This window comes from Acipenser ruthenus, chromosome 2 (genome assembly GCF_902713425.1).
Source record: "Acipenser ruthenus chromosome 2, fAciRut3.2 maternal haplotype, whole genome shotgun sequence".
Taxonomy (NCBI): domain Eukaryota; kingdom Metazoa; phylum Chordata; class Actinopteri; order Acipenseriformes; family Acipenseridae; genus Acipenser; species Acipenser ruthenus.
In genome coordinates this window covers 80982415-81000823 of record NC_081190.1, presented here as the reverse complement: position 1 = coordinate 81000823, position 18409 = coordinate 80982415, and the positions used below count along the sequence as shown (strand labels likewise).

The window sequence follows — 18409 nt, the reverse complement described above, 5'->3', positions numbered from 1 at the left end:
TGTCCCGCCCCGCACCGCATCGCCTGGGGTTGCACTTGCCATCACCTGGGGAGGCCAGTTCGCTGTCACCTGGGGAGGCTAGTTCGCCGTCGCCTGCTTGCCATCGCCTGGGGTCGTCTGTTTGCCGTCGGCTGGGGTTGCCTGTGATCTATTAATGCCTGCCCTGCAAGTTGTTTGCTGCTGACCTACAGGGATTTTCTGGGGCTGGAGGAGCCAGCCGGGGAGCCGTTAATGGCTCTGCTGACAGAATTTCCGCTGGGAAGCGGACAGCATTTCCACTGTCAGCCAGTCCGTGGCCCGAAGTGCTGCTTATGGGCCCATTGAAGCCTCCTTTCCTGGCCCAAGACTATGACCGGAACTGCTGCGTTTGAAAATGAAAAGCCCCTATTGTTTAAATGTAGGAAGGGTGGAAATGCCGTCCGCTATTATTTGTTATTGTTTTGTATTTTAAAATACCTCGTGAGAGTGTGTGGCTGTCGGCGAGTAATTATTGAATTAGCTGAAAGTCACGCATCTTTAGTAAACCTGTGCAAAATGTGACGAGGGGTTAACAAGATAATTGATAGCTAGTTAATCCCTCGGTCACCACTATAAGAACCAGCAGCTTTGGCTGCACGGGGTTGAGTGTTTGAGAGTGAAGAACTAGGAGGTCAAGAAATAAATATCTAGAAAGTAAACAATTGCTACGCGTGCTAGTTTAAACTAGCACAATACTTGTCTGTTCCTTGTTCCATTTGTTTGTTTTGGCCCTTGTGCCGTTTTGTGTGGTAAAGTGTTTTGGTTTGTTTAAACTTATAATTTAAGTAATAAATATGACCATCAGCGCGTTTCATATCCCAGTCTGCTGTTGTGTGGTTTCATTTCCTGGTCTGACATCACCACACACGCCATACTTGTCACGCTGTGTTACGATACTTCTTCAGTTCTGCCCTAAATTCAAAATCTTGGAACCTGTATACGACATCTGAGTTATCAATTTTGCCTGAAAGCCCGTGTTAAACTTACAGAACAGATGAGGTGATTTTTTTAATTTGAAATACAAAAAGTAATTACACAGAGACTCAAAATGCAAGGTTAGCATTGAATTTCTAATGAGTCAAATGTGGCATTAATGGTGACATTTTGTGAATAAAACCCTCTGTAAGAGATACTACACAATTTAAGACTACCTGCTGTGCAGAGGTGAAAGTAACTTTCATTTCTTACTGATACTGTATAATTATTCGATTTTTTTCTTCAATTCACTGACGCTGTAGCAACTCTGAAGGCATTAAAATTACAGTATATAATAACACAATAATAGTTTAAAAATTAAACATCAGGTATATTTATTGCAGATGACAACAACTCATTATTTTCTTTATATTGTCATCTCAAAACAAGATAAATGTACAAAAAGCCAGATTTAAAAAATAGATCAGCTATTGGTAATTACCATTTAAACGTGTTAAACACATTATCAGAATGAATAAACAAATAATCCATAAGATTGTTTATTTTATTTTTGAATGGGGCTAACACAAGCACAACCTAACAAATTAGGCCTACTCTGCTAGTATTATCTTGCTGAGGCAGTTTTTTACTTCTGAGTGGTTGTTACCTTGTATAGTTTGTTTTGATTGTGAAGCATCTCATGGTTGTTTTTCTGTTTAATATTTTTCCTTACAGGCAATTAGAAGGAGCAGTATCATTCTACCAAGTAATAAAGTGGAATAGTTGCATGATTTTGTCTTATGTAGGTATTCACTTCAATTCAGGCCACTAAGATTTCAGTTTACTAAAGGTCCTTTATTTTGAAGACTCAATTTTGACAGGTACCCCCCGAACCTCCTTTCGCAATCAGTGTTTCTCACTGCAAGAGTGACGGTTACCATGGCGATCACCCCTCTGTCAGCTTAAATCATGTGAACGGGACCTGAGTGGCTACGAGTTCTTTTGCATAAACATCAATTGTAACCGGATAACCAAGAAGAAGCCGGGAGGCGGGAAAGGACTTCAAATACAAAGAAAAAAAATACGTAGCCTAAACAATCGTTTCGATAAAATCGAAATATAAAATTACTTTGACAATGTTTTGCCGGTACACCGTACTGGGTGTACTGGCTTACTTTCACCTCTGCTGCTGTGTCATTCACTGGACAGTGGTGTGTGTTGAATAGGATTGTGCTTGGCTTGAGTGGGTTTGTACTTGTGTGGTTTGCATTGGTTTGACTGCATGTTCAACCGAATGAAAGCTGTTTTTTGCTTGGTGTTGTAATTTAAAGGCCCCTTACAATGCACAGATTTTAATAGTCAGCATTTCTGATAATTATCCCAAGGTATCACCATTTGTTCACTAATGAATCTTAAATCTGGCATCTGTAACTGTAGCTATATTATTTCTGGTTTTAATCTGGTGTCATTTTCGATGTTGTTGTTTACAATGTTGTGGATGTCTGTTTTGGTCAACTCATTTAAATACCTGTCTGTCTTCTTCTTTTCATCCTCCAGTGCTCTGAGAGTGTGCTGCAGTCTGTCAGTTAGGATTTCGAGCTCCTGGGTCAGCTTGTACTCTTCCCTGAACTGCTCCCCTAAGAGGACGAGATCACGTGTGGCATCGTGTAACGGGATGTCACTCAGATACAGTCCTCGTCTAGTCAGGTCATCAAGATTCATCACACTATAATAAAGAATGCACCTTCATTTTAGCAGTACTACCATTTCTCTTTTAGCAGTGCCACCATTTTTTTTTTAAGCCATTGTTTTATTTCATTTTTAGTATTCATTGCCAATCAAATATCATAGTTTATGGAATATATTACACATCCAAATATCCCAGTTCAGTAGTGCACATATCTGGTCCTTAAAGTTAAATTGGTTTAAAAGTAATTTATGGTACAAGTGGAACAAAGACCAGAAGGAGTCTGGACCTGTGCATTCCTGCCCTTATTGGTAGAATATATTGAACCACAAACTACAACTTTACAATATATATATATATATATATATATATATATATATATATATATATATATATATATATATATATATATATATATAGAGAGAGAGAGAGAGAGAGAGAGAGAGAGAGAGAGAGAGAGAGAGAGAGAGAGAGAGAGAGAGAGAGATGTATAAATGTGGCAATCTGGTTCTGCACGTGCAATATGCATGCAGATAGGAAAAAGGGCTGATTCAAATGGAAGTTTAAAATTAGAGCTGCAGCGAACAGCTTTGTCTGGAATTCTAACAGCTTTGAACAAGCCCTTTGGAATTTTCTATCTTATGGCATGCACCTCAAATTAAAACCTGATCAATAGATTTTAATCAAAACATTTGAGTAGCCTTAAATAACTTGAATTCTCCTCCAGCGGTCCAGATAAGCTGCGTACCTGCTGTTTTTAAACATTAAAAAGTATGAAATATGCACTAAATGTTAATTGAATACGTAAAACTTTGCAGTCAGTGTGATACCTTGAAAGAATGTGCTGAGACGATAAAGAACCTTGTAGAACACAGGCGTGGTTGTACAGCAGTTCAGAGTAACACTGCCGTTAAAAATGAAGGCTCTTTTTTAATGCCTACCCCATTACCATTAAAGATTTACAGTATTTATCAAGATTACACATGACTTCAAGGTTGCATTTTACCCCCTGAAAATACATTTGACTCTCTCTGTGTTAAAATTAGAGGGGTAAGTTAATCCCAAAACCAGAACCTTATCTGGAGCACTGTTCACCTCTGTGTTGTAAAAAAAAGTAACCACTATGAAGTCAGAGATGCTTGAATCAATTCATAGTGTAAAACACTGCAGTGGAAAGAGGGTTTTTTAGTTGGTTTTTTTTGTCTGTTTTTTAACTCAAGCTCCAATTCACATAGACTACCATTGAGCTCATAAGGAGCCTAGTTGTGAATGGTATCAAGCTTTTGAGGTTAAGACAGGAACCTGTTCACGGGTCAAATGTTAAAAGCCTGTGCAGCACTATTTAAAATGAACAGAATGCAACAAAAAAAACAAAATACTTTAAGTGAAGCACACCACAGGGTCTGGAATGAACAAGCATCCTAGCAGTTCTCCAGGAGGAGTAAGGAACAGCATCACCTGCACGAAATACCCACTGAAATTCACACAACTGTTCTCAGAGCTGGATATCGATTCTCCAAACAGCACGCGTAAAACGAATAACTAGCTTTTTTGTATTCCTCATATCAGACCATCTTTAGAGTGGTATAAATACAAGTCATATACAGACGCACAAACACACTTCAAGAGCAGCGTACCTGGGGGAACAAAGTAAGAGGATGTTGTCAGCTTCAGGCAAGTAGATCATCTGGCCCTTGAGCCGCAAGCAGCTGATTTCAGCACCAGTCAACTCATCTTCACACTCTGACTTTTCAACATTCAGCAAACCCTCCTTGGAAAAAACATATTTTGTGAGGAATTTGTGATCACACTTACTCATTTATTTAGTCAGACCTACAAAGCACCCATATACGGTACACGTTAATGTAAAATGGATTTCTCTTTAGACAGAAAAAAAACTATTAATTTATGCAATAGATGTGACCCTGTACAGTATCAAATGAAAGGGTACCAACCATTGTTGGTACCCTAGCGTTGGGGTCTGTGTTTTTATTAAATCTGCGTGCCTGTATGGCGTGTCATCACCCACTGCTCTGTCCGATTCAGTGGCGACCCACGTATGTAACATCGCCCTGTTACAGCACCCACCTACAAAATATTAGTGCTTGTGTCACTGTGAACAACACATTCAAACAGTATACAAGGATGGCTAAGATAAAAATACCTTCTTTTATAATACATTTTCAAAAACATATCAAATTTATCAGAGGGACAAGTTATTGCAATTCTGCCAAGGGAAAGAGACTATTTTACAGTTTGTTACATGCCTTGAGACGCAGCATTTCTGATTACCCAACACCCAAGACTGTTGCATTCTATCAGCTGGTATGCCAGTAGAGACATTTAGACTGAGCTATAAGAGTATAACATTATTGCTGGTCCTCTTTTTTGTGCTTACCGTATTTACCGAATACCTTCCTGTACTGTTAAAAAAAAAATGCATATCCTGTAAAAAGCCATGTCTTTATGAATCGAGAGGTTACCTTGCTTCTCAGAACAAACACAGTGTTGATGTGTGATAGGATTCCATGGAAACTGAAGTCGATGTGTGGGCGGACCAGCGAGAAAACTGAGACCAGGTTGCAGCTTCCAGGCTGGAGCTGGAAAAAAGAGAGAAATATGTATTTAGAACAAATAAATGTCTATATGAAGTAAAACCGTAATCAATAATGCTAAAATGATTTGGCAATTTGAATGTCCTTACTTTTCACAATTAGATTTGAAGACTACTGACAGGAACATGCTTAAATTTTCCACAAAATCCACTGTATATGTAAGTGTCATATAGAGATGACAAATGTACGGACAGACACACTTACCTGTATAAAATGTAATACCCTCAATAACTTATGACAAATAATGTTAATGCCCAGTTTCATGATACTTGGATAAGCGGTTATTGAAAAATGCAAAGTGTGACATATGTTTGACTGCCTTCACAATATACCTGTCGGGATAATAAGTCAAATAATAGCTATCTGCTGTCATTCCAATACAGTAAGTCAGGGATTTTAGGCATTTGTCATTGTTTTCTTTTTGTTTTTCTCTTCAGAACTCACTGCTGAATTTAAAGTCAACAATAAATCAATACAAAAACACTGTACATCATGTATGATTATAAAAATGTATGATGTACAGTATGATTATAAAAAAGAAATCCTGGAATGCTTAGCACTTCGAGTCCTACAGACAGCTTTATTTTCCAAAATACGTCCTAGAAACTACAAGACATCAACTGTGGGACATCAGTGTGAACCAAAGAAACATCTAGATCTCAGATAAATTTGAAAATTCAATTACATGTTTATTTGACCAATAGTGTTACATTTCAAACATGCCAGAACCCCTACCTGTGGAAGCACACGAAAGATAGCATTGCCACACTGAGTCAGTACAAGGTCTCTGTCAAACATGATGTGGAAGGGAAACGCCTTGCAGAAAGTATACGGACTGATTCTGGTTTCCTGTGTACCATTCTCTTCAAACCCATCCAGGTCTTCATAAAAAGCCTCCTCTTCTGAGTCTTTCTCCTCAATAAGGAATTTAATATGATCACACTCCTCACTCTTATGTTGTATAACCTTAAACACAGAAAAAGAAAATACTCAATCCACCAGAATTTAGTGTTAAACATGATCCTACTACAGTGGCGGAGGAACAGAAAGATGGGCCCACGTGTAGGTTTTTTGTGGGTCCCCTTCAATTTACACTTTTGTACTCCACTTTTCTGTTTTGGAGGCATATATTTACAATTTAAAATACACTACTGGAAATCATAAAATAAATCAGATTGTATGCGGCGGAAAATCGCAAATGGGATTCAAGCTGTCTTCACTCACTCGCTTCTATGGTGTACAGTTGACCGTGTTGCAACTGTGTGACATATTTTATTTTTGCATCGTCCTGAGCCCCTGTCAGAACTGCAGAAAGGAGAACACACCCCGGGCCCCAACGAATGAATGAATGAATGAATGAATGAACAGATTATTAAATGAATAATCACCGAGGTGGATGGCCCTGAAAATGAATACATAATGATTTCAACTTTTGGGTTTGGCTGCTGGGGCCCCTTAAGTGCGTGGGCCCCTGTGCATCTGCATTGGCTGCACCAGCTATTCCTCTGCCACTGTCTTGCTATTGAGTCATTACATTTTAAATCAAAGAACCAACTTTACACACACTAAATAGACGTGCTGCAGAAACCACAGTTTTCTTTCCCATCAAGCAAAGATGGGAAACTTGGGCCCTTCAGGGTCTGAATAAAATCAAAATTATTGAGGTGCCATAACCATTATAAAGGATACTGTGACGAGGTAAAGCAATCCCGTGCTGTAATCCACCCTCCCAGCGGCCAGGGGGCTGTGAGCCAGCCTAGAAGGCTCCAACAGAGATGGTGTGAAGTGGCAGTTCCACTTTTGGGGCGGAAGTCCCAAAAGGGCGGTCGCCATCTTTGTTGAGGGCAACAACACGGAATGTGCTGGAAAGTCCCAGAATTGGGAGGCGATTAAAATGCCGATCCCTGATAGGTGTTTCGCTGATTGGGGGCGTTCTGCGGCACATAAAAGAGGGCCGTGTTGGAGCAGTCGGGGGCTGGTATCTGAAAGCACGAAGGAGTGTGGGAGAGGTACTGAGGGTTATATAAAGAAAAAAATGCTAAATGTGATATTTTGGAAGACCTAAACAAACTACTTTAAAAGAGAGACAACCAACCAGGATGGCGGACACCAGAACGACCGGAAAGGCAAGAACAGCCACCCAGAGCCTGGATCATTTTACTTTGTTGTTTTATTTGTTTTTGTCTATCCACATTTCAGTCAGCGTTTCTCCTTTGTTTGGACATTTTCTTTTGTTTATTGTCCTGTCCTGATTACCACTGTTAGTGGACAAGAATAAAGGAAAAAGGAAAAGAACTTGTGGAATATCACACCATTGTCTGGATTTTGTTATTTTTACACCTCCACCCAACTCAGCTATCTGTGAGAGATACCTATAGCATGCATGCCAACAAATCGATTCTCATTCACTACAGGAAAGGAAGGAGGTGATTATGCTCATTTAGGTTATATTTCATTACAAATTGTTAATAAGGTCATAAAGAAAGCTGTAATCTGTTTATGTTGTGGTCAGCAGATCTGAAATTGTGTAGAACGGTTCTTTAGCACTGGGGAAGAATACTATCATACAGGCACACCATTTTCAGAAGTTTGTCAATAATACATAACATATACATTTTCTGGCAAGGATACAAGTATCCATACACAGTTTCATAAAAGAAAAACCTTGTCCATGCTAATAAATCAAACAAAATTATTTGGAACAATAATAATAATGCTGAACAAATTTAAAATAAAGTTGCAGTTAGGGGGAAAAAAAAAAACATCACTGTAATTTTTAAATTTCAGAGCAGAAAAGAACTGTAGCTTAATAAATAAGAACTATAAAATGTCAGCTGTCAAGGTAAATGAAGAAATAATACATGCACTGACAAATCAAGCTAATCAAGGTTAGGTCCACTGGGTTACTGTGCTGTGGCCTTTGCTAGTGACGTGAACCTGCTGTGTCTGAGAACACAGTCACTATGGCAACCCCAGTTAACCTAGATAAATCACTCGTCATATTTGGAATGATTATCAAATCAATTCTTCCCTTTTGAACTCACAGGATAATTAGATTGTAATATACAGACAGAATTAAACTGAAATGCCTTTGGCATGAACAGTCAAAAACAAAGTACTTTGACTTACAAAAAGTATGTAATCCTATATCTAAAACTATTTATGACCATAATCTTATATTATGCAAAATGTGCATTCAATGAAAGCAATTTAATTTTTATGATAGTGTTAGAAAAAGGTACATTTCTATGATATTGATAGACAAACTAAATGAATGCTTTTTAAAAATAAACACATTACTCGTTCACAGAATAGTAAATACCAACACACTATGGGGCAAATACTTACTAAAATGAAAGAACAACATGACCTTTCAATTCCTGCACAGAATATCAAAGGACTACAAAGAAATGAAAAACACTGCCATGGACCATCCAATACATGTAATTAATCACACAGAGAATATGTCTCCTGGGTGTAATAGTCTGCTAGAATGGCAATTACTGTTTTACACTTACCTAATGGTCATGATCTAATGAGGAATGTGAATGTTTTAGTAGCAAGTGAATGGATTCTAAATGTCTTAGAGCACATTGTACACATTGATGATAAAAAAAAAAAAAACACATCCTGCATTGGATTAATAAAAATCTAGAATCGGGTGGAATGCACTCTTTTGGAATAATGTATATATAAATGTAACTTTTCTCATTAGTACTCATAAGAACAGCCTCATTACTATTTTTAACTTTTCCACCTGCTGACTCTGTGTTATAAAGGACAAGTTTAATAGATGACATTTGGTATCTCAGTTGCAACATCAACGCTCTATGAGACCAATAGCAAGTAAAGTAATGGAAACTGACAACTAGGCTTTGTGTTATTATGGCTTCTGAATTTTGTAAAATTGATGAATGCTGTAAAAATGTTCTGATGTATATAGTACATTTAAATAAAAATATTTAAACAAGTTACTCTTTTTAGTTTGGGCATGCCTCTCAGATGTAGGTGAGGGTTGCTTTTATCAAAGACAGGCCAAGCTCATCACATTGGGCAGGACAATGTGATGACGGTCACAACACAGATTACACACCCTCACTGGCCCCCCAAACATAACTTTTGTGTTTTATATTTATTTTTAATTTATGTGACTGCTAAATAGTTTTAATGCCACGTGTTATTGTTATATCGTATATAAACAGTTTAGACTCAATATTTAATTACAGTACAACGTCGCATATCCAACTCACTATGAACTGGGGTATAGGCGGATATGTGAATGTGGGATTTGCGAGCATCTATGGAAAATGACATTAACACATGCACAAATAGGTTACTGGACCAAAATAAAGCAGAAACTGCTTTAAATATGGGGAAATGCTTTACTTTAAAAGTAAGCAAATGTAAACGAGATTAAGATTCTGTTTAAAGGATCTCTTTTTTGCAGCCATGTTAACCAATGATCGGACAAGCGTTAGTTGCACTGGATCTGCCTCGTCTGCTTCTGCTGCAGCAGAGAGTTTCTCGCCTTGGATACACAGCTGTCATATTCTGTGACAAAGCTGAAAGCGTTTCAGCCAGCTAGTTTAAGCCTTGAACTGAGGATCGCCATCCAGCATAGTGTTTAACTGTTTAGCTTTATCACTCAGAAATGGACCAGATATTGGCATCCCTTTCGATTTTCCTTTGTACAAACCAGGTAAAAACTGCTTTGTCCAGTTGATCATCTTGAGCACCTTGTATTTTTCTCTGTTTGTAAGCACTGAATGATTCTGTTGATGCCTTCTTAATATCTGTCACGGTACTTTAGCCTATCCCAGAGTCAGCTGCTATTCTTTCCCTAGTTTCTCCCTTTTCAAGTCTTAAGAGGATTTCCAATTTTGTTGGATTGTTAAAACAACACGCTTTCTTTCTGTTGCCATCGCGGATGCTGCAGACGCCATTATTTGTTATTGTTATTTGTTTATTTAGCAGATGCCTTTATCCAAGGCGTCTTACAGAGACTAGGATGTGTGAACTATGCATCAGCTGCAAAGTCACTTACAACTACGTCTCACCCGAAAGATGGAGCACAAGTAGGTTAAGTGACTTGCTCAGAGTCACACAATGAGTCAGTGGCTGAGGTGGGATTTGAACCGGGGACCTCCTGGTAACAAGCCCTTTTCTTTAACCACTGGACCACACAGCCTCCTTATTACTCCTGTACTAAAGCATGGACTGTTAATCAGGCAGCGCGGTTATGTGATGGTCGGTTTGAGACGTTCCACTGTGCTGTGGAAAAAAATAGACTATTTGAAGCCTTAAGATATGACCTTGGCTCACATCTTTGAGAGAGGAAACCCCAACCTATTTTTAATTTGTTTTTTTTTCCCAGGCAATATGAATGCAATTCTATCTGGGGCCATGTCAGACAAACAAAAGTTTTTTTTTTTTTTTTTTTTTTAATTGTTTTTAGAAAGTAAAGTGCAAATACATTGGCCTTAACCACCACAGACAAAAACAATCGTCTTCTGCAGACAACCTTTATGGATGCGTCTTAACTTTGACAATAGATTTGCTGAGTGAATGTGTTACAAAGTTACAGTTTAATAAAGAAAAAATGAGGCTCATTGTGAACATTGGCATTTAAAAAGCAAAAATGTAAGCAAGTAATACCTTCATTTCTATTTCAGTTCCATGGATCTTCTGGGCCACTGTTTTGATGATTCCAATAACTATATCTTGCAGTCCTTCTCGTTCAGAGTAATAGTGCAAAATTAGGTTATTTCCTTTTTCTGCATCTGTGCATCGGAAGGATGGTGCCCGCATTCCGGGATAGATGGTACCCAAGTGGTCATGTAGAGCATCAAGGTTCTAAAAAGATGATGACAAATTACCTTCTTTTTTTGCATTGCTATAGTTGCTCTATACAGTAACATTTCTGATTGAGAACAATCAGCATGAAAAGTTGATCATTTACTGTGCCTGTGGTATTAAAGGTACGGAGCCCGGTAACATTTTTATTATTATTACATACAGTAAATCCTCAGTAAAACTGCCACCTCAGTTTAGGCTATATTTTTGCAGTTCTGATTTTCTCCTATTGATTTCAATATAAGGCCACCTTCAATATTTTGTTCACCCCTGCATTCAGTATTAAGGCCACCCTCAGCAGTCCCAAATGAACCAAGCCACTGTTAAAAAAAAAAAAAAAACTAAAAAAAACCCTGTAATAAGACCCACATGCAGTAAACTACCAAACACTCTGAAAACTTAAATGCAACACTATGTAACTCTTTTACACATTTGATAAATTCGCACCCTTTGCATATAAATAAAACTGCTGTAAAATAACATCTTAGTAAAATTCCCTGACAAATATTTCGACCGTGTAACTTCAGTCTTAAGGCCTCATTTTGTTGTTCCTTTGACTAGCAATAGTAGCAAGGTTTCACTGGATTTATGAGGGTTGCTTCACTGATATAAAAAGTAATACACCAGTTGCATGTGCTCTAGCAGTAGCAGGAGGGGGGGCTGTTTAGTTCACAGAGTAAAAGAGTGATCAGAAAGCATTAAGAAGGGATAAAACCTGCAGCTGAAAAAAACTTGTAAGGTAATGTAAACAAACCATGTCTATTTTCTGATGAAACATAGTGAGTGCACAGAAGGCTAAACTATTTATATTATGTTGTAAAACTTCCCATGATTGTGGGGGACTGTACAGAAAATGCAATGATACAGTCCAAGAAAGAAACCCCATTACTAATATCAGAATATTTTAATACAATACAATGTAACAATGCCTTCACTAACAAAACCCTGAATAGATGCTTGAAGTGTTAACACGGATGTACTGATTTTGTTTTGATAGCTTAGTAAAAAATGGGCAACATGCAGTTTCTCAGATATCCCTTACAACTCATCTCATAGCATCTGTGACATTTCCCACAGGCCTCTTCAAAACCCTAAATTAGATTTCAATGGAATAAAACCTAGTCAAAAGTTACAGTCCTATCGGTTTCAATATGTACCCAGGGAGTTTTAAAACAACTACTAAGATCATCCAAACAAAGCTAATTTATTAAAGGAATTACTGAATAACCTTCACAATAAATTACGAATAAGGTCAGAATAAGGTCACATTTTGCAGAATTCAAAAACATTTTATATTTGTGAATCTGTGCAATATAGATTTGGCTTATTTAACAAGTCTTGAACATAATCAACGAACACAGCATCAAATGCTATTTAATCTAACAAAACAACTTGTACTTTGTGAATAATATACTTGATGTGAAATTCTATCAATATTATTATTGTACTGTTAAAATGCTGCTGATTTTGTATGTATTAGATTGTATTACTAAGCCATTTTTCAAGTGTCCTAGGTACATATCTTTAATTTACCAACTGCATCTTCCCTCTGAAGGCAATTTTTTAACTAAAGAGAACACTTAACTCACCTTAATAATGTCCTCCCTTGTGCACAATCACTAAATTAAATCAATAGTATTAAAAAAAAAAAAAAAAAAAAATCTTGTTTGCTCTAAACTTATTTGTTATGTAAAAAAATACAATACAGTATTAAAACCATGCAGGCCTTTTCATTGCTGAAAGCACATTATTAACTTGACTATTGGCAATACAGGCTAACTCAAAATGCAACATCTAAATGGCAGCAATCTGTAAAGCCTGCAGCTCCATGTAAACATTAAATGAACTCTATTCCATTCTTTTCTCAACATTATACTTCAAAGGTTACCTGCAAGAATTCCCGGACATTTGATCCCAAAACACGCAGGATTGTATCATAACCAGACTCTTGGCAAAACTCAAAAAACATTTTCCCAAACATTTGTAGAATCTCACCGGCATTTATCTCTATTGAAAAGAAAAAAGAAATAAAAGGTATTTTTAAAGATAGATTCTTCCATGGACTGTTCATATTATACTACGGAACTTATTTTTATTAATTATTGTTCACATTTATTTATTTATTTATTTAAACAACAGCACTATTATATAACAATGTATTACTTTTGTGTCCATTTATCACATCAAAAATCGATTTCTGTTTCACCATGTACTATATTATTCCAATGCAAAATGTTCTGACATACCATAACATGCGACTGAGATGTTAATTAACAGAGTAATAAAAATAAAAGCATGCACATGAACAATGCAAGTACTTACTGAGGACTTTACTTGCTGCAGCAACTAGGTCATATGTTTTCGTGTCATCATAAATGATTCTGACCAAAAACTGTCCTTCCACATCCAGCTGTGCTTCCTTTCTGGCAACACATTCAGATGAATTTATTCCATACCAAATCGAACAAATGATACGACTCTAATAATAAACTAAATGTATATGAGAAGGAATTCAACTGTGGGAAATGATTAAGGGGTTGTAATCTGAAGTGCAGTTTGAGAATAGTAAAAGGAAGCTATTAAAATTGAATTTTGACAGTTATAGCAGTTAAGGGTTAAAGATACTTTAATAGTTGGATTAATACAAACAGTTTTTTTTCCCCAAGACATTTAAAAGTTTTTAACCTTTGTAAAATCATTGCAGTAACAAATCTATTTCTAAGACTGGAGCTGCAGAAGAAACCACACACTACACATTTAAAAACACAATCATAACTCATGACTCATTGTGTGACCCTGAGCAAGTCACTTAACCTCCTTGTGCTCCATCTTTCAGGTGAGACATAATTGTAAGTGACTCTGCAGCTGATGCATAGTTCACACACCCTAGTCTCTGTAAGTCGCCTTGGATAAAGGCGTCTGCTAAATAAACAAATAATAATAAAATGTACAGTCTGGATGTACAGTAGTCTGGATATGATCTATTTTTGTATCCATACTACCTTGCATATGATATCAGTAGCTTTCAAATGCTAAACATAGTCCTTTTCAGTACATGGAGGAGGTTTTCCAGGAATGCCACATGTAAGGAAACCAGGCCCCTTATGCATGTTACCATTGCCTTGATTAGATCAGGAACCCAACATGCTGTATTAGACACCTGGGTTAGTATAATTTATGCTTGGCAACTCAATTGCCAAAACCATGCATGTTGCACTGCCTGAAGAATGAGACAGGATCCCCCAAGACATCCTCTATCACCTGATTAGAAGCAAGAAATTGCATCAATGCCAGAGGAGGTTGAAAATGTCAGGCTAACAAGTAAAAATCAATTTGATATTTTCAGTTGGTTCACGGCATATTTGTTTTATTGAGTTTCTTTATGTATTTTTTCACGAGGCAGGAGCCAGGCCTGCGTAAAGGGACTACTAGAATAAAGACAAAGTGCTTGTGACTTAGTAATAGAACAGGGGTTTCCCCTTGACTACTAGGAGAACCGCCCTCGCAGAGGTGAGGCTGAATCGATTGACCTCCAAGGCCGGGAAGCGACGGATTTCCCTCAAGGGGAAACCAAGGAAGGATCGGAGGACAAACCAAGCTCTCCCTGGCTTACTGAGTCGTCTAGTCGAGGCCGCATTGGAGAGCCTTGCGATCTTCACAGGGAGAACAAAAGCGCTGGAAATGAGAATAACAAATAAACACATAGAGGGCCAGGGGTCCCCCCCCAGCTATAAGAGCCACCTTCGATAAGTTGACTTACAAGACTAGCTTGAAAGTTGGAAGCAAGCTTTGCTCTCCGAAGGGGGAGACTGGCGCAAATGAATAGATTAGCATGAGAATGGAAAATTAAATATAGTTAACTTATTTGGCCAGGAGTCCCCTCTGGCCAGCAGGGAACCTTCCTCTAAGGTCGGGAAGTGAGCTTCACTTGCCCCCAAAAGAGGACTCCCGGCTCCCACAACTGCACCACCAATGCAAAGAAGAGAGAAAATTGTTAGTTAGAAAACAAAGTTAAGGGGCTCCCGAGTGGCGCAGGATGTGCTCTATAGTCTGCACGTCGCGAGTTCGAGTCCAGGCTATTCCTTTGCCGACCGAGAACCGGAGCTTCCAGGGGGCGGCGCTCAATTGGCAGAGTGCCGTCCGGGGGGAGGGAGGGTTAGGTCGGCCAGGGTGTCCTCAGCTCACCGTGCACCAGTGACCCCTGTAGTCTGGCTGGGCTGCATGGTAAGTCCGCAGTGTGAAAAAAAGCGGTCGACTGACGGCACACGCTTCGGAGGATAGCGTGTGTTAGTCTTCTCCCTCCCGAGACAGTGCAGGGGTTGTAGCGGTGAGCTAAAAATAAAATAATTGGCCATTTCCAAATTGGGAGAAAATAAAAATTGGCAATGACTAAATTTTATATATAAAAAAAAAAAAGTGATTAATTACAATTTTTATAATTAATTTAACTAATCTAACCGCTTAGCGTAGAGGAAAAACCCTGCCTTTTTTGTGGGAGGTCCTGGCAGAGAGATATCCCCCACTCGTGCTGGCAATACTTTGTTGAGTGGAATAATATTGAGGAGAGAAGAGCGAATGTAATATTCCACTGCTGAGGAAGGACTGGTTGATTTTAACGTTGGCTGCTGATATTGCTGCACCTATACGGATGAATGGGACAAGGAGATTAGGGAGGAAGGACAGCTTAGAATGAGCTGAAGACAAAAGATTGTGAATGTATGACTTTAGTTGAAAACCAGTTTGCTGAATGGAGGAATGGGCAGAGAAAGGTTGAGCTGAAGGAGACAGACATCTGAATTGCACAATCTGTAAACGAGAAAGAGCGTCAGCAGTGTTATTAGCGATACCTGGAAGGTGTTGGGCTTTCAAAATAAAGTTATTGGTAACTGAAATCCAGACTAGCTGGTGGAGAAGTTGCATAATTAGAGGGGAAGAGGAACAGCCTTTATTAATAATATGAACAGTTTGATTATCACAAAAGTTTAAGATAGATTTTCTCTGCCAAAATGGGCCCCAAAGATAGGCTGCAATGATGATAGGGAATACTTTGAGTAAGGCTGTGGATTTAAGCTGAGGAGAAAGATTCTTGATTTCTGGGGGGCAGACATCTGAGAAACTCTGATTAAGAAACATTCCATCAACACCGATAGCAGAAGCATCCATATGGAGTGAGAGGTAATGGGGGCCAGAAATTAACTCATGGTAAAACAGAGAAAGGCCGTTCCAGTGCTGTAAGAGAGAGGACCACATCCTAATGTCTTTCCTAGAATGGGTGGTGGAAGCACAAACTCCGCAAGCATTAGCATGGAGACCACTGAAGAATCTATTAAAGAGAGTCCGATTGGGTTGAGACCAGTCAATCAGTGTATTGTCCTTCCTCTGGCTCTAAGGACAGCAGCTCCACCCCCTCTGGCTCTTGGGAAGGCAGCTCCACCCCCTCTGGTGCAGGAGACAGCTGGGTTGATTGCACTGGAGACAGCGGGGCATCTTTTGCTTGCTCCCACTTTTGGAGCAACAGCTCCAACTCGTTCGGCTCCTGCTCCAGCAGCCCTAACTCCAGTCTCCATCTCTTATTCTGCTCCAACTGAGCAGTGGTATTCCAGTTGATCCTAGCAATCAACTCTTTAGTATTTTCCATTTTCTGGGTCGAAGGGGCGCCCACACTTGCTGCCACCATGTGTAAATGAACCGCACCCGGGTTCGTTGCCCCTTTAAAAGCAGACCCAGGACACAGAAATTGATTTTTTTTTAAAGTGCAGATGCGCTATTTTTAATAAACACAAAACAAAATAACCAAAACAAACACCTAGCTCTTTTTGAGCACTTAACTAAAACACAGAACAGGAACTTAACTATCAAACAGGACAGCTAAGCTGTTTACCTGTAATAGAAAACAAAACATATAAACAAAACAAAACCACATAGGTTTACACTACCTTTTCTTTTCCTACGCTTGTGCACACTAACAAGCGGGATCTCCACACAGCAGCCTTGTGCAGACTGACTGCTTCTCTTTTATATCCTGCACCGGGCTCTAATTTACAATAACGGCCAGGTGCAGGTCATAATTAACTAATAAAACAATTAAACAAAACAATAAAACAATTAACAAAATGTGCAGGCTTACATGTTTTATGCAGGGAGGATTTTAACCCCCTCCCTGCTGTGTTACTATATATATATATATATATATATATATATATATATATATATAGTAACACAGTTGAGAAGGCCACATGTCTTGTTCTATGTGATGGATTTTCTCACCCAGGCCAAAGTTATGTATGAAGGCATTTATTTCTTCATCTAGCTGCTTACATGTGCTGAATGCTTTCAGAGCTGGACTATTTGCCAGTTTCTGTTCCTTGTTCATTGGTTTGGTGTAATTCTCAAATTGACTCGGTTACACCCTATCTTAATTCTGATGGATTCTTTTTTGCATTGTAAATGTCTCAAAAATGAACAGGTATTGTTTACTTGTTGCATTTACTTCAGAAAATGAATACAAAGAATAATGTAGTATTATATTGTGTGCTTGACAGCAATGTATACATTTGTTTTACAACATAGTATTACTAGTAAAAACACCTCTGTAGAAAAAAATATGTAATGTGACATTAACTTTTATAGCCACTTACTGTCAAACATTGCGTTTTATATTTAGCAACGTTTGCAAACCCCTAAGGCAATCGCAAAACACTTTTGTGGACAGTTAGCACACCAGAACTTATAGATGACTTTTTTATTTCGTAAGTATTCACTGCTACCCCCAGACTGCTAAAAAAAAATAACTTTGGTTGAGGTTTTTGTGTCTTCTTCCTTCTTTTTTTTTTGGTTTAAAAATACCCTCAGTTCGCTATTGCAAATGTATAGGTCCTCTTACCTTACTCCTCCCACGGTGTTTTGATTGGCTGGGCGCATGATTTGCTATTTGATGTGCGTTAGTCCACACGTGTGACCCGACTTCTAAATCACGTTTTCGTGTGTTATCGCAGCGCTTCGCAAATACGGTCATTTTTGCCCCAAGCGATAGCGGCTGCGCACATATTTGTTAAATAGGGCCCTTAGTCTTTTTCCCCTTTCTTAACAGAGGTATTCTTACTGCAACACATCCTTTAAGTCCTGATTTCAAGAGTGACCTTCATACTGTTGATCTGATGGACAACGACACATGTGCCTTCTGCCAGTTCTGTTGTCAACTCAACACTTGTCTTCTTTCTATTCCTTAAGGATATTATCATCAAGTATTGCTCATCCTTGTTAGACAGCTTTTTGGGTCTTCCTGTCCTGGGTTTGTCAACTACAGATGATGTTTCTCTGT

The 18409-nt window shown here is 38.5% G+C and overlaps 1 protein-coding gene across 4 annotated transcripts in view; it reads right to left on the bottom strand.

Annotated features, from left to right (window-relative positions):
• Positions 1-18409, bottom strand: part of LOC117409573 (guanylate cyclase soluble subunit beta-1) — a 33571-nt gene that overhangs the window by 13036 nt on the left and 2126 nt on the right. The window contains exons 1-8 of one of the 4 annotated variants that reach the window (XM_059002283.1): positions 17025-17124; positions 13411-13507; positions 12977-13095; positions 10891-11088; positions 5971-6201; positions 5104-5220; positions 4258-4391; positions 2462-2659 (exon numbers count right to left, since the gene is read on the bottom strand). In XM_059002283.1, coding sequence (XP_058858266.1) covers positions 2462-2659; positions 4258-4391; positions 5104-5220; positions 5971-6201; positions 10891-11088; positions 12977-13069 — 971 coding nt within the window. In that variant the 5' untranslated portion in view covers positions 13070-13095; positions 13411-13507; positions 17025-17124. Of the gene's footprint in view, positions 1-2461; positions 2660-4257; positions 4392-5103; positions 5221-5970; positions 6202-10890; positions 11089-12976; positions 13096-13410; positions 13512-17024; positions 17125-18409 lie in introns of those variants that run through there. The other 3 variants (XM_059002274.1, XM_034015830.3, XM_034015831.3) reach the window with 3 other exon arrangements.